Here is a 17,021-nt window from a genome sequence, read left to right as displayed (position 1 = left end):
TGATGTTTAAGTGTAGGCAGGAAACTAGACACTTAGCCAAGCTCTCACTGTGTTTTCACTGTAATGTGATGTTTAAGTGTAGGCAGGAAACTAGACACTTAGCCAAGCTCTCACTGTGTTTTCACTGTAATGTGATGTTTAAGTGTAGGCAGGAAACTAGACACTTAGCCAAGCTCTCACTGTGTTTTCACTGTAATGTGATGTTTAAATGTAGGCAGGAAACTAGACACTTAGCCAAGCTCTCACTATGTTTTCACTGTAATGTGATGTTTAAGTGTAGGCAGGAAACTAGACACTTAGCCAAGCTCTCACTGTGTTTTCACTGTAATGTGATGTTTAAATGTAGGCAGGAAACTAGACACTTAGCCAAGCTCTCACTATGTTTTCACTGTAATGTGATGTTTAAATGTAGGCAGGAAACTAGACACTTAGCCAAGCTCTCACTGTGTTTTCACTGTAATGTGATGTTTAAGTGTAGGCAGGAAACTAGACACTTAGCCAAGCTCTCACTATGTTTTCACTGTAATGTGATGTTTAAATGTAGGCAGGAAACTAGACACTTAGCCAAGCTCTCACTGTGTTTTCACTGTAATGTGATGTTTAAGTGTAGGCAGGAAACTAGACACTTAGCCAAGCTCTCACTATGTTTTCACTGTAATGTGATGTTTAAATGTAGGCAGGAAACTAGACGCTTAGCCAAGCTCTCACTGTGTTTTCACTGTAATGTGATGTTTAAATGTAGGCAGGAAACTAGACACTTAGCCAAGCTCTCACTGTGTTTTCACTGTAATGTGATGTTTAAGTGTAGGCAGGAAACTAGACACTTAGCCAAGCTCTCACTATGTTTTCACTGTAATGTGATGTTTAAATGTAGGCAGGAAACTAGACACTTAGCCAAGCTCTCACTGTGTTTTCACTGTAATGTGATGTTTAAATGTAGGCAGGAAACTAGACACTTAGCCAAGCTCTCACTGTGTTTTCACTGTAATGTGATGTTTAAGTGTAGGCAGGAAACTAGACACTTAGCCAAGCTCTCACTGTGTTTTCACTGTAATGTGATGTTTAAATGTAGGCAGGAAACTAGACACTTAGCCAAGCTCTCACTGTGTTTTCACTGCAATGTGATGTTTAAATGTAGGCAGGAAACTAGACACTTAGCCAAGCTCTCACTGTGTTTTCACTGTAATGTGATGTTTAAATGTAGGCAGGAAACTAGACACTTAGCCAAGCTCTCACTGTGTTTTCACTGTAATGTGATGTTTAAATGTAGGCAGGAAACTAGACACTTAGCCAAGCTCTCACTGTGTTTTCACTGTAATGTGATGTTTAAATGTAGGCAGGAAACTAGACACTTAGCCAAGCTCTCACTATGTTTTCACTGTAATGTGATGTTTAAATGTAGGCAGGAAACTAGACACTTAGCCAAGCTCTCACTGTGTTTTCACTGTAATGTGATGTTTAAATGTAGGCAGGAAACTAGACACTTAGCCAAGCTCTCACTGTGTTTTCACTGTAATGTGATGTTTAAATGTAGGCAGGAAACTAGACACTTAGCCAAGCTCTCACTGTGTTTTGACTGTAATGTGATGTTTAAATGTAGGCAGGAAACTAGACACTTAGCCAAGCTCTCACTGTGTTTTGACTGTAATGTGATGTTTAAATGTAGGCAGGAAACTAGACACTTAGCCAAGCTCTCACTGTGTTTTCACTGTAATGTGATGTTTAAATGTAGGCAGGAAACTAGACACTTAGCCAAGCTCTCACTGTGTTTTCACTGTAATGTGATGTTTAAATGTAGGCAGGAAACTAGACACTTAGCCAAGCTCTCACTGTGTTTTCACTGTAATGTGATGTTTAAATGTAGGCAGGAAACTAGACACTTAGCCAAGCTCTCACTGTGTTTTCACTGTAATGTGATGTTTAAATGTAGGCAGGAAACTAGACACTTAGCCAAGCTCTCACTATGTTTTCACTGTAATGTGATGTTTAAATGTAGGCAGGAAACTAGACACTTAGCCAAGCTCTCACTGTGTTTTCACTGTAATGTGATGTTTAAATGTAGGCAGGAAACTAGACACTTAGCCAAGCTCTCACTATGTTTTCACTGTAATGTGATGTTTAAATGTAGGCAGGAAACTAGACACTTAGCCAAGCTCTCACTGTGTTTTCACTGTAATGTGATGTTTAAGTGTAGGCAGGAAACTAGACACTTAGCCAAGCTCTCACTGTGTTTTCACTGCAATGTGATGTTTAAATGTAGGCAGGAAACTAGACGCTTAGCCAAGCTCTCACTGTGTTTTCACTGTAATGTGATGTTTAAGTGTAGGCAGGAAACTAGACACTTAGCCAAGCTCTCACTGTGTTTTCACTGTAATGTGATGTTTAAATGTAGGCAGGAAACTAGACACTTAGCCAAGCTCTCACTGTGTTTTCACTGTAATGTGATGTTTAAGTGTAGGCAGGAAACTAGACACTTAGCCAAGCTCTCACTGTGTTTTCACTGTAATGTGATGTTTAAATGTAGGCAGGAAACTAGACGCTTAGCCAAGCTCTCACTGTGTTTTCACTGTAATGTGATGTTTAAATGTAGGCAGGAAACTAGACACTTAGCCAAGCTCTCACTATGTTTTCACTGTAATGTGATGTTTAAGTGTAGGCAGGAAACTAGACACTTAGCCAAGCTCTCACTATGTTTTCACTGTAATGTGATGTTTAAATGTAGGCAGGAAACTAGACACTTAGCCAATCTCTCACTATGTTTTCACTGTAATGTGATGTTTAAATGTAGGCAGGAAACTAGACACTTAGCCAAGCTCTCACTGTGTTTTCACTGTAATGCGATGTTTAAATGTAGGCAGGAAACTAGACACTTAGCCAAGCTCTCACTATGTTTTCACTGTAATGTGATGTTTAAATGTAGGCAGGAAACTAGACACTTAGCCAAGCTCTCACTGTGTTTTGACTGTAATGTGATGTTTAAATGTAGGCAGGAAACTAGACACTTAGCCAAGCTCTCACTGTGTTTTGACTGTAATGTGATGTTTAAATGTAGGCAGGAAACTAGACACTTAGCCAAGCTCTCACTGTGTTTTCACTGTAATGTGATGTTTAAATGTAGGCAGGAAACTAGACACTTAGCCAAGCTCTCACTGTGTTTTCACTGTAATGTGATGTTTAAATGTAGGCAGGAAACTAGACACTTAGCCAAGCTCTCACTGTGTTTTCACTGTAATGTGATGTTTAAATGTAGGCAGGAAACTAGACACTTAGCCAAGCTCTCACTGTGTTTTCACTGTAATGTGATGTTTAAATGTAGGCAGGAAACTAGACACTTAGCCAAGCTCTCACTATGTTTTCACTGTAATGTGATGTTTAAATGTAGGCAGGAAACTAGACACTTAGCCAAGCTCTCACTGTGTTTTCACTGTAATGTGATGTTTAAATGTAGGCAGGAAACTAGACACTTAGCCAAGCTCTCACTATGTTTTCACTGTAATGTGATGTTTAAATGTAGGCAGGAAACTAGACACTTAGCCAAGCTCTCACTGTGTTTTCACTGTAATGTGATGTTTAAGTGTAGGCAGGAAACTAGACACTTAGCCAAGCTCTCACTGTGTTTTCACTGCAATGTGATGTTTAAATGTAGGCAGGAAACTAGACGCTTAGCCAAGCTCTCACTGTGTTTTCACTGTAATGTGATGTTTAAATGTAGGCAGGAAACTAGACGCTTAGCCAAGCTCTCACTGTCTTTTCACTGTAATGTGATGTTTAAATGTAGGCAGGAAACTAGACACTTAGCCAAGCTCTCACTATGTTTTCACTGTAATGTGATGTTTAAATGTAGGCAGGAAACTAGACACTTAGCCAATCTCTCACTATGTTTTCACTGTAATGTGATGTTTAAATGTAGGCAGGAAACTAGACACTTAGCCAAGCTCTCACTGTGTTTTCACTGTAATGCGATGTTTAAATGTAGGCAGGAAACTAGACACTTAGCCAAGCTCTCACTATGTTTTCACTGTAATGTGATGTTTAAATGTAGGCAGGAAACTAGACACTTAGCCAAGCTCTCACTGTGTTTTCACTGCAATGTGATGTTTAAATGTAGGCAGGAAACTAGACACTTAGCCAAGCTCTCACTATGTTTTCACTGTAATGTGATGTTTAAATGTAGGCAGGAAACTAGACACTTAGCCAAGCTCTCACTATGTTTTCACTGTAATGTGATGTTTAAGTGTAGGCAGGAAACTAGACACTTAGCCAAGCTCTCACTGTGTTTTCACTGTAATGTGATGTTTAAGTGTAGGCAGGAAACTAGACGCTTAGCCAAGCTCTCACTGTGTTTTCACTGTAATGTGATGTTTAAGTGTAGGCAGGAAACTAGACACTTAGCCAAGCTCTCACTGTGTTTTCACTGTAATGTGATGTTTAAATGTAGGCAGGAAACTAGACACTTAGCCAAGCTCTCACTATGTTTTCACTGTAATGTGATGTTTAAATGTAGGCAGGAAACTAGACACTTAGCCAAGCTCTCACTATGTTTTCACTGTAATGTGATGTTTAAATGTAGGCAGGAAACTAGACACTTAGCCAAGCTCTCACTATGTTTTCACTGTAATGTGATGTTTAAGTGTAGGCAGGAAACTAGACACTTAGCCAAGCTCTCACTGTGTTTTCACTGTAATGTGATGTTTAAGTGTAGGCAGGAAACTAGACGCTTAGCCAAGCTCTCACTGTGTTTTCACTGTAATGTGATGTTTAAGTGTAGGCAGGAAACTAGACACTTAGCCAAGCTCTCACTGTGTTTTCACTGTAATGTGATGTTTAAATGTAGGCAGGAAACTAGACACTTAGCCAAGCTCTCACTGTGTTTTCACTGCAATGTGATGTTTAAATGTAGGCAGGAAACTAGACACTTAGCCAAGCTCTCACTATGTTTTCACTGTAATGTGATGTTTAAATGTAGGCAGGAAACTAGACACTTAGCCAAGCTCTCACTATGTTTTCACTGTAATGTGATGTTTAAGTGTAGGCAGGAAACTAGACACTTAGCCAAGCTCTCACTGTGTTTTCACTGTAATGTGATGTTTAAGTGTAGGCAGGAAACTAGACACTTAGCCAAGCTCTCACTGTGTTTTCACTGTAATGTGATGTATAAATGTAGGCAGGAAACTAGACACTTAGCCAAGCTCTCACTGTGTTTTCACTGTAATGTGATGTTTAAATGTAGGCAGGAAACTAGACACTTAGCCAAGCTCTCACTGTGTTTTCACTGTAATGTGATGTTTAAATGTAGGCAGGAAACTAGACACTTAGCCAAGCTCTCACTGTGTTTTCACTGTAATGTGATGTTTAAATGTAGGCAGGAAACTAGACACTTAGCCAAGCTCTCACTGTGTTTTCACTGTAATGTGATGTTTAAATGTAGGCAGGAAACTAGACACTTAGCCAAGCTCTCACTGTGTTTTCACTGTAATGTGATGTTTAAATGTAGGCAGGAAACTAGACACTTAGCCAAGCTCTCACTGTGTTTTCACTGTAATGTGATGTTTAAATGTAGGCAGGAAACTAGACACTTAGCCAAGCTCTCACTGTGTTTTCACTGTAATGTGATGTTTAAATGTAGGCAGGAAACTAGACACTTAGCCAAGCTCTCATTGTGTTTTCACTGTAATGTGATGTTTAAATGTAGGCAGGAAACTAGACACTTAGCCAAGCTCTCACTGTGTTTTCACTGTAATGTGATGTTTAAATGTAGGCAGGAAACTAGACACTTAGCCAAGCTCTCACTGTGTTTTCACTGTAATGTGATGTTTAAATGTAGGCAGGAAACTAGACACTTAGCCAAGCTCTCACTGTGTTTTCACTGTAATGTGATGTTTAAGTGTAGGCAGGAAACTAGACACTTAGCCAAGCTCTCACTGTGTTTTCACTGTAATGTGATGTTTAAATGTAGGCAGGAAACTAGACACTTAGCCAAGCTCTCACTGTGTTTTCACTGTAATGTGATGTTTAAGTGTAGGCAGGAAACTAGACACTTAGCCAAGCTCTCACTGTGTTTTCACTGTAATGTGATGTTTAAGTGTAGGCAGGAAACTAGACACTTAGCCAAGCTCTCACTGTGTTTTCACTGTAATGTGATGTTTAAATGTAGGCAGGAAACTAGACACTTAGCCAAGCTCTCACTATGTTTTCACTGTAATGTGATGTTTAAATGTAGGCAGGAAACTAGACACTTAGCCAAGCTCTCACTGTGTTTTCACTGTAATGTGATGTTTAAATGTAGGCAGGAAACTAGACACTTAGCCAAGCTCTCACTGTGTTTTCACTGTAATGTGATGTTTAAGTGTAGGCAGGAAACTAGACACTTAGCCAAGCTCTCACTATGTTTTCACTGTAATGTGATGTTTAAGTGTAGGCAGGAAACTAGACACTTAGCCAAGCTCTCACTATGTTTTCACTGTAATGTGATGTTTAAATGTAGGCAGGAAACTAGACACTTAGCCAAGCTCTCACTGTGTTTTCACTGTAATGTGATGTTTAAGTGTAGGCAGGAAACTAGACACTTAGCCAAGCTCTCACTGTGTTTTCACTGTAATGTGATGTTTAAATGTAGGCAGGAAACTAGACACTTAGCCAAGCTCTCACTATGTTTTCACTGTAATGTGATGTTTAAATGTAGGCAGGAAACTAGACACTTAGCCAAGCTCTCACTGTGTTTTCACTGTAATGTGATGTTTAAGTGTAGGCAGGAAACTAGACGCTTAGCCAAGCTCTCACTGTGTTTTCACTGTAATGTGATGTTTAAGTGTAGGCAGGAAACTAGACACTTAGCCAAGCTCTCACTGTGTTTTCACTGTAATGTGATGTTTAAATGTAGGCAGGAAACTAGACACTTAGCCAAGCTCTCACTGTGTTTTCACTGTAATGTGATGTTTAAATGTAGGCAGGAAACTAGACACTTAGCCAAGCTCTCACTATGTTTTCACTGTAATGTGATGTTTAAATGTAGGCAGGAAACTAGACACTTAGCCAAGCTCTCACTGTGTTTTCACTGTAATGTGATGTTTAAATGTAGACAGGAAACTAGACACTTAGCCAAGCTCTCACTGTGTTTTCACTGTAATGTGATGTTTAAATGTAGGCAGGAAACTAGACACTTAGCCAAGCTCTCACTATGTTTTCACTGTAATGTGATGTTTAAATGTAGGCAGGAAACTAGACACTTAGCCAAGCTCTCACTGTGTTTTCACTGTAATGTGATGTTTAAGTGTAGGCAGGAAACTAGACACTTAGCCAAGCTCTCACTGTGTTTTCACTGTAATGTGATGTTTAAATGTAGGCAGGAAACTAGACACTTAGCCAAGCTCTCACTGTGTTTTCACTGTAATGTGATGTTTAAGTGTAGGCAGGAAACTAGACGCTTAGCCAAGCTCTCACTGTGTTTTCACTGTAATGTGATGTTTAAGTGTAGGCAGGAAACTAGACACTTAGCCAAGCTCTCACTGTGTTTTCACTGTAATGTGATGTTTAAATGTAGGCAGGAAACTAGACACTTAGCCAAGCTCTCACTGTGTTTTCACTGTAATGTGATGTTTAAATGTAGGCAGGAAACTAGACACTTAGCCAAGCTCTCACTGTGTTTTCACTGTAATGTGATGTTTAAGTGTAGGCAGGAAACTAGACGCTTAGCCAAGCTCTCACTGTGTTTTCACTGTAATGTGATGTTTAAATGTAGGCAGGAAACTAGACACTTAGCCAAGCTCTCACTATGTTTTCACTGTAATGTGATGTTTAAATGTAGGCAGGAAACTAGACACTTAGCCAAGCTCTCACTGTGTTTTCACTGTAATGTGATGTTTAAGTGTAGGCAGGAAACTAGACGCTTAGCCAAGCTCTCACTGTGTTTTCACTGTAATGTGATGTTTAAGTGTAGGCAGGAAACTAGACACTTAGCCAAGCTCTCACTGTGTTTTCACTGTAATGTGATGTTTAAATGTAGGCAGGAAACTAGACACTTAGCCAAGCTCTCACTATGTTTTCACTGTAATGTGATGTTTAAATGTAGGCAGGAAACTAGACACTTAGCCAAGCTCTCACTGTGTTTTCACTGTAATGTGATGTTTAAGTGTAGGCAGGAAACTAGACGCTTAGCCAAGCTCTCACTGTGTTTTCACTGTAATGTGATGTTTAAGTGTAGGCAGGAAACTAGACACTTAGCCAAGCTCTCACTGTGTTTTCACTGTAATGTGATGTTTAAATGTAGGCAGGAAACTAGACACTTAGCCAAGCTCTCACTGTGTTTTCACTGTAATGTGATGTTTAAATGTAGGCAGGAAACTAGACACTTAGCCAAGCTCTCACTATGTTTTCACTGTAATGTGATGTTTAAATGTAGGCAGGAAACTAGACACTTAGCCAAGCTCTCACTGTGTTTTCACTGTAATGTGATGTTTAAATGTAGGCAGGAAACTAGACACTTAGCCAAGCTCTCACTGTGTTTTCACTGTAATGTGATGTTTAAGTGTAGGCAGGAAACTAGACACTTAGCCAAGCTCTCACTGTGTTTTCACTGTAATGTGATGTTTAAGTGTAGGCAGGAAACTAGACACTTAGCCAAGCTCTCACTATGTTTTCACTGTAATGTGATGTTTAAGTGTAGGCCTACTCAATGCACCACAAATGGTATGATACTGTAATTGTCAGTAATGATTGTAGCTGACTGCTTGGATCCACATACTGGGTCTGTGCACCAGCCACATTTGGCTCCAGCCTGGATGCACATCCCACAGTACTTGGCGTTGGCATCACTGCACTCGTTGCCCTCTGGTGGAAAACAAAGAGAAGAGGAGGCCCAGAGTCAGACAGAGCAGAGCATCGGCACAGCAAAGTCCCTGCAAAGTAAGCAGCCCGTTAAGCCCCCCGTGTTTACACATCAGATGATCTGGAACATCGTGTGGCTCCACGGTAATTGGAGACAGAGGCAGAATACTCCATCCTTTCCATTATGCGCTATGCTCCATAATGATAACTAAGGCGGAGCTCCACTTCTGGTTAATGACATCATTAGGCGAAAGAACCCTGCCTGTCCTCTAGACACTGTCATCCTTCTGGATTGTACGCTTACGATGCGAGCTGCCATCAATGCAATTACATCATGTTCTGCGCGGTCAGTGGACGGAGTACTGTACTGATGTTGCTTCTATATGTAAGCTGACCTTGTTTAACAAGAGGTAGGTAGGAGATGAGATCTGACAGGGAGATCTTACCTTTCTGAGCGCGGCTGTAACAAAAGACTCCTAACAACGTAGATATCAAGAGCAGCTTGAGGTCCATCTGAAAGCACACAAAAAGAGCCACTGTTGATCTGAAAAGCAATATGTCATCTGTGAAGATGTCTTTGTTAGCAATAATAGCTGGGGCGCTTGGCGGGCCTGAATCGTAGGATTCATAATATCTCGGACAAACGGGTCCCGGGAGCTAGAGAGGGTCTCTAAAGAGATGATGGATTGCATCTGTAAATGGCCTAGTTCTAATTGGAGGTAATAAACTATCCAGCGGCAGGGGCTTTCCTATTCTCAATCGGCCATAGGGTAACAGGGAGCTAATTCAATGGAACTATTCACACGCACGCACACACACACACACAGACACACACACACACACACACACACACACACACACACACACACACACACACACACACACACACACACACACACACACACACACACACACACACACACACACACACACACACACACACACACACACACACACACACACACACACACACACACACACACACACACACACACACACACACACACACACACACACACACTAGCCCTTGCTTGGTGCAGCCTCCTTTTCCCTGCCACCCATTCCTCTTACTGTAAATAGCCTCGTCTCCCTAGAGTCGACCCCTCTCCAGTCATGTCCATTGATCCCTTGTCTGTGTCTGTGTGTGTAGGCCCTGTGGTCAGTTTGTCTGTGTGTGTGTGTGTGTAGGCCCTGTGGTCAGTTTGTCTGTGTGTGTGTAGGCCCTGTGGTCAGTTTGTCTGTGTGTGTGTGTGTGTGTGTGTAGGCCCTGTGGTCAGTTTGTCTGTGTGTGTAGGCCCTGTGGTCAGTTTGTCTGTGTGTGTAGGCCCTGTGGTCAGCTTGTCTGTGTGTGTAGGCCCTGTGGTCAGTTTGTCTGTGTGTGTAGGCCCTGTGGTCAGTTTGTCTGTGTGTGTGTAGGCCCTGTGGTCAGTTTGTCTGTGTGTGTAGGCCCTGTGGTCAGTTTGTCTGTGTGTGTAGGCCCTGTGGTCAGCTTGTCTGTGTGTGTAGGCCCTGTGGTCAGTTTGTCTGTGTGTGTAGGCCCTGTGGTCAGCTTGTCTGTGTGTGTAGGCCCTGTGGTCAGTTTGTCTGTGTGTGTAGGCCCTGTGGTCAGTTTGTCTGTGTGTGTAGGCCCTGTGGTCAGTTTGTCTGTGTGTGTAGGCCCTGTGGTCAGTTTGTCTGTGTGTGTAGGCCCTGTGGTCAGTTTGTCTGTGTGTGTGTAGGCCCTGTGGTCAGTTTGTCTGTGTGTGTAGGCCCTGTGGTCAGTTTGTCTGTGTGTGTAGGCCCTGTGGTCAGCTTGTCTGTGTGTGTAGGCCCTGTGGTCAGTTTGTCTGTGTGTGTAGGCCCTGTGGTCAGCTTGTCTGTGTGTGTAGGCCCTGTGGTCAGTTTGTCTGTGTGTGTGTAGGCCCTGTGGTCAGTTTGTCTGTGTGTGTAGGCCCTGTGGTCAGTTTGTCTGTGTGTGTGTGTAGGCCCTGTGGTCAGCTTGTCTGTGTGTGTAGGCCCTGTGGTCAGTTTGTCTGTGTGTGTAGGCCCTGTGGTCAGCTTGTCTGTGTGTGTAGGCCCTGTGGTCAGTTTGTCTGTGTGTGTGTGTGTGTGTGTGTGTGTGTGTGTGTGTGTGTGTGTGTGTGTGTGTGTGTGTGTGTGTGTGTGTGTGTGTGTGTGTGTGTGTAGGCCCTGTGGTCAGTTTGTCTGTGTGTGTGTGTGTAGGCCCTGTGGTCAGTTTGTCTGTGTGTGTAGGCCCTGTGGTCAGTTTGTCTGTGTGTGTGTGTAGGCCCTGTGGTCAGTTTGTCTGTGTGTGTAGGCCCTGTGGTCAGTTTGTCTGTGTGTGTAGGCCCTGTGGTCAGCTTGTCTGTGTGTGTGTGTGTGTGTGTGTAGGCCCTGTGGTCAGTTTGTCTGTGTGTGTGTGTGTGTAGGCCCTGTGGTCAGTTTGTCTGTGTGTAGGCCCTGTGGTCAGTTTGTCTGTGTGTGTGTGTAGGCCCTGTGGTCAGTTTGTCTGTGTAGGCCCTGTGGTCAGTTTGTCTGTGTGTGTGTGTGTGTGTGTGTGTGTGTAGGCCCTATCAGCCATATCAATGAATCGTCTCCTATTTGTAATGCAAAGCTCATGACTTTCTAATGCCAGGGGGACTGAATGGTCTTTCTCTGGGCTAAACGGTCCATTAGTGAAGCGCCTGCAACAAAGAGGACAGAGATGACTGGCTTGAGTTTGCACTAATAGCTTTATTGTCAATAAATAGTGTGCCTGATGCACTCACTCATGAGAACAGAGCAAAGGATATATTTACGCTGTGTACTTAGTGAAGGAATGGCTCTGTCACTGATCCTCATTACCATTATAAGTTCTACATTGCTGCCACCATCTCAAAAGATTGAGTTAGCGTTGACATGCTTTGGGGATCCTCACCACCTCTCATAAGCAGTTATAATAAATGCGTGCTGGCAACGCTTCTAGAGACAGAGGCATGGACTGGCCTTAAGTTGTATGGTGGCCTGGCCAGCACCAAAATCTAATTAACATGTGGAATGTACCACCAATTTCCTGCCTGACTACAAATCATTTGAAAGAGTATGGCCACACAGTAGCTAATGTCTACCACGCTGCACATCAACGCATGTGCTTCAGATTAAGGCTAGATAGCGGCGATAACCCCACTCAGTGAGGAACTCTCCAACTGAAAGACATAAACGGAATACAACAGGACAAAAAATTTTCCTTTTATAACCTTGCTACTAGGCCATTGGCTGTTGTTGCTGGCTATTCATAGCGGCTACATTAAAAGAGGACATTCCCTTAACAGTGTGGTAAAGGAAGCTCTGACGTTGAGCGCGCACGGTGTTGAGTGAAGCATTCCTGAGTGCCTGTGTGTTCGCATGAGTGTCTGTGTCCATTTATATAGACCCAGCGGGGGAGACAGCCAGTCTGCAGCCCCCCACATCAGATCAGATGGCTGGAACCTCTTCTCTGCTGTGTGTCCCTGCTTACAGTTTAGACCACTCTGTCACCTTCACAGCGAGGGCACGCTCTCTGTTGGACATGCTTAAGGCAATGCGCTGCCGTTCTTCATCCAGTGGACGAGAATACAAGCACGGAATCGCTAGGTGAACACTTCAAATAGAGCAAAGTGGTCAACTATTGAGCAAGCTGCAATGGCGTTAGTTATTGTGAGAGGTGGTGCTGTGATTTCTTCTATTGTTGAAGTAGACACATGAACACTGAGCTGAAGGGCAAGGAAAATATATTCACATTCCTCTTACAGCAAAACCACAAACGCAGTTATTTCCTTAGCATTCTTGCTGGGGTTTGGACTCCAGCGCAAAGTTCCAGGGAATCATTCAAATGCAAACTACGTGTATAAAACGCCAGCGAGGTGTCAAGTTAGAAAAACAACCATGGCCTCTTCTATCCCGTGAAGCTTAGCAGCTGCAGAGTGGAATGCTCTAAAAAACGTCAGTAAAATATAGAGCAGAGCGCCTGCTGAGAGCAGGCCAGGAAAGGGCAAGGAGCAGGAGCTAATGCTGCCTTCAAGTGCTCCTGAAAAGCTCAGGGTTCAGATAAGGTAAATGAAATCCAGACTTTGCAGAAAATACAATATTTCCGACAGCACACAAAAGCAGCATCAATCTGCACATCTTGATGTGAAAGCCCCAGCAACCATGATGCTCAGACAGACACCATATTTGCTCAAGCACGACAATGCCAAGTACATCATTGAAAACCACTAAGAATGATGCATGGTTAGTTTGATCTGCTGGGTTTTAAAAGTGCATGCCCCAATAAGCAAGGCTTTGTAAGCAAGCAGCTTGAATATTGTGGCGGTCATATATGTTGTGGGACAGACATGAATAACAGTGCTAATGCATATATGTTGTGGGACAGACATGAATAACAGTGCTAATGCATATATGTTGTGGGACAGACATGAATAACAGTGCTAATGCATATATGTTGTGGGACAGACGTGAATAACAGTGCTAATGCATATATGTTGTGGGACAGACATGAATAACAGTGCTAATGCATATATGTTGTGGGACAGACATGAATAACAGTGCTAATGCATATATGTTGTGGGACAGACGTGAATAACAGTGCTAATGCATATATGTTGTGGGACAGACATGAATAACAGTGCTAATGCATATATGTTGTGGGACAGACATGAATAACAGTGCTAATGCATATATGTTGTGGGACAGACATGAATAACAGTGCTAATGCATATATGTTGTGGGACAGACGTGAATAACAGTGCTAATGCATATATGTTGTGGGACAGACATGAATAACAGTGCTAATGCATATATGTTGTGGGACAGACATGAATAACAGTGCTAATGCATATATGTTGTGGGACAAACATGAATAACAGTGCTAATGCATATATGTTGTGGGACAGACGTGAATAACAGTGCTAATGCATATATGTTGTGGGACAGACGTGAATAACAGTGCTAATGCATATATGTTGTGGGACAGACATGAATAACAGTGCTAATGCATATTTGTTGTGGGACAGACATGTATAACAGTGCTAATGCATATATGTTGTGGGACAGACATGAATAACAGTGCTAATGCATATATGTTGTGGGACAGACGTGAATAACAGTGCTAATGCATATATGTTGTGGGACAGACGTGAATAACAGTGCTAATGCATATATGTTGTGGGACAGATGTGAATAACAGTGCTAATGCATATATGTTGTGGGACAGACGTGAATAACAGTGCTAATGCATATATGTTGTGGGACAGACATGAATAACAGTGCTAATGCATATATGTGGTGGGACAGACGTGAATAACAGTGCTAATGCATATATGTTGTGGGACAGACATGAATAACAGTGCTAATGCATATATGTTGTGGGACAGACATGAATAACAGTGCTAATGCATATATGTTGTGGGACAGACGTGAATAACAGTGCTAATGCATATATGTTGTGGGACAGATGTGAATAACAGTGCTAATGCATATATGTTGTGGGACAGACGTGAATAACAGTGCTAATGCATATATGTTGTGGGACAGACATGAATAACAGTGCTAATGCATATATGTTGTGGGACAGATGTGAATAACAGTGCTAATGCATATATGTTGTGGGACAGACGTGAATAACAGTGCTAATGCATATATGTTGTGGGACAGATGTGAATAACAGTGCTAATGCATATATGTTGTGGGACAGACGTGAATAACAGTGCTAATGCATATATGTTGTGGGACAGACGTGAATAACAGTGCTAATGCATATATGTTGTGGGACAAACATGAATAACAGTGCTAATGCATATATGTTGTGGGACAGACATGAATAACAGTGCTAATGCATATATGTTGTGGGACAGACATGAATAACAGTGCTAATGCATATATGTTGTGGGACAGACGTGAATAACAGTGCTAATGCATATATGTTGTGGGACAGACGTGAATAACAGTGCTAATGCATATATGTTGTGGGACAGATGTGAATAACAGTGCTAATGCATATATGTTGTGGGACAGACGTGAATAACAGTGCTAATGCATATATGTTGTGGGACAGACATGAATAACAGTGCTAATGCATATATGTTGTGGGACAGACATGAATAACAGTGCTAATGCATATATGTTGTGGGACAGACGTGAATAACAGTGCTAATGCATATATGTTGTGGGACAGACGTGAATAACAGTGCTAATGCATATATGTTGTGGGACAGACATGAATAACAGTGCTAATGCATATATGTTGTGGGACAGATGTGAATAACAGTGCTAATGCATATATGTTGTGGGACAGACGTGAATAACAGTGCTAATGCATATATGTTGTGGGACAGACATGAATAACAGTGCTAATGCATATATGTTGTGGGACAGACATGAATAACAGTGCTAATGCATATATGTTGTGGGACAGACATGAATAACAGTGCTAATGCATATATGTTGTGGGACAGACATGAATAACAGTGCTAATGCATATATGTTGTGGGACAGACGTGAATAACAGTGCTAATGCATATATGTTGTGGGACAGACATGAATAACAGTGCTAATGCATATATGTTGTGGGACAGACATGAATAACAGTGCTAATGCATATATGGTGTGGGACAGACATGAATAACAGTGCTAATGCATATATGGTGTGGGACAGTCACAGACGTGAATAACAGTGCTAATGCATATATGTTGTGGGACAGACGTGAATAACAGTGCTAATGCATATATGTTGTGGGACAGACATGAATAACAGTGCTAATGCATATATGTTGTGGGACAGACATGAATAACAGTGCTAATGCATATATGTTGTGGGACAGACATGAATAACAGTGCTAATGCATATATGTTGTGGGACAGACGTGAATAACAGTGCTAATGCATATATGTTGTGGGACAGACATGAATAACAGTGCTAATGCATATATGTTGTGGGACAGACATGAATAACAGTGCTAATGCATATATGTTGTGGGACAGGCATGAATAACAGTGCTAATGCATATATGTTGTGGGACAGACATGAATAACAGTGCTAATGCATATATGTTGTGGGACAGACATGAATAACAGTGCTAATGCATATATGTTGTGGGACAGACATGAATAACAGTGCTAATGCATATATGTTGTGGGACAGTCACAGACGTGAATAACAGTGCTAATGCATATATGTTGTGGGACAGACGTGAATAACAGTGCTAATGCGTGGGAGGGAGGGATGGGGACTATTAAGGGAATTTGGCAAAACAACCACAATGCTCAAAAGTATTTCTGCCCATGGGACAGATTGAAAATAAAGGAAAATTCCAGGCAGTGAGACAGAGCTGGCGTATCTCCTGCTGGTAACGAGACTCCTTAACATACACAAATAGTGTAGTAGCCGTACTGTACCGTACTGTAGCTGCTACCATTACGTATGTCTAACGTTTAATTGTATGTTTAATAAGGAATATGCTATTTGCACCCGTATGTCAAATACGCCGAATTTAAAACGCAGAGTTTAATTGTATGTTTAATAAGAAATATGCTATTTGCACCTATATGTCAAATACGCCGAATTTAAAATGTTTAAGCACGGCTAAAGTATGCACAGGACATGTGCACCTATGTGCAGTGAATATGCCACTGTCTCTGACTTGTCTTATCACTATACTGCCTTATTGCTTGTTGTGTCTCTTGTTGTTTTTGCACTCATATGCCCTGTTATTTGTACTATGTTGTAAACGGAGTCCACAGCACAAGAATTTCACACGTGATACTTGTACCATGGAGTGACAATAAAAATCTTGAATCTTGAATCTTGAATCTATCTCTGACAGAAAAGGACTTTATTTAGCGAGCATCACCTTGGTGAGAGAACAGAGAATAACACACTCCCACTCTCTTCATGTGGCCTGCACGGAGTCTCTGTCTCTCTGCCTCACTCTCACATCGACACGACACACAAAACACTGGCATGTTCTTTATCCGTGCTTATCCATGTGTCGCACACACCTGAGCTGTGACTGTGACTAACCACGGCGCCGGTGTTTTATCGGCTCTTGCGAAGCTGTCCCTGCTGGCAGGAGAAGGTGATGCATGGCAGACACTGTGGTGCGTGACTAAAACGGGCCGAGCCTCTCAGGCATTCCTGAGGGACTGAACGCTCCCGGACCAGGATAGTCAAGTGGGACCGGCATAGTCAAGTGGGACCGGGAACA

General features: G+C 42.2%; 1 protein-coding gene across 2 annotated transcripts in view; it reads right to left on the bottom strand.

Annotated features, from left to right (window-relative positions):
• The window catches only part of LOC310795363 (integrin beta-1-like), a 56,999-nt gene that overhangs the window by 17,857 nt on the left and 22,121 nt on the right, over positions 1-17,021 (bottom strand). For both annotated transcript variants that reach the window (XM_083657397.1, XM_083657398.1), the window contains exons 2-3: positions 9,270-9,336; positions 8,741-8,826 (exon numbers count right to left, since the gene is read on the bottom strand). In XM_083657397.1, the coding sequence (XP_083513523.1) occupies positions 8,741-8,826; positions 9,270-9,336 (153 nt within the window). The remainder of the gene's footprint in view (positions 1-8,740; positions 8,827-9,269; positions 9,337-17,021) is intronic.

The sequence above is a fragment of the Poromitra crassiceps genome (genome assembly GCF_964638095.1).
Source record: "Poromitra crassiceps genome assembly, chromosome: 2".
NCBI lineage: Eukaryota > Metazoa > Chordata > Actinopteri > Beryciformes > Melamphaidae > Poromitra > Poromitra crassiceps.
Note: the sequence above shows the minus strand (reverse complement) of the source record. Positions and strands in the feature narration are given on the sequence as shown.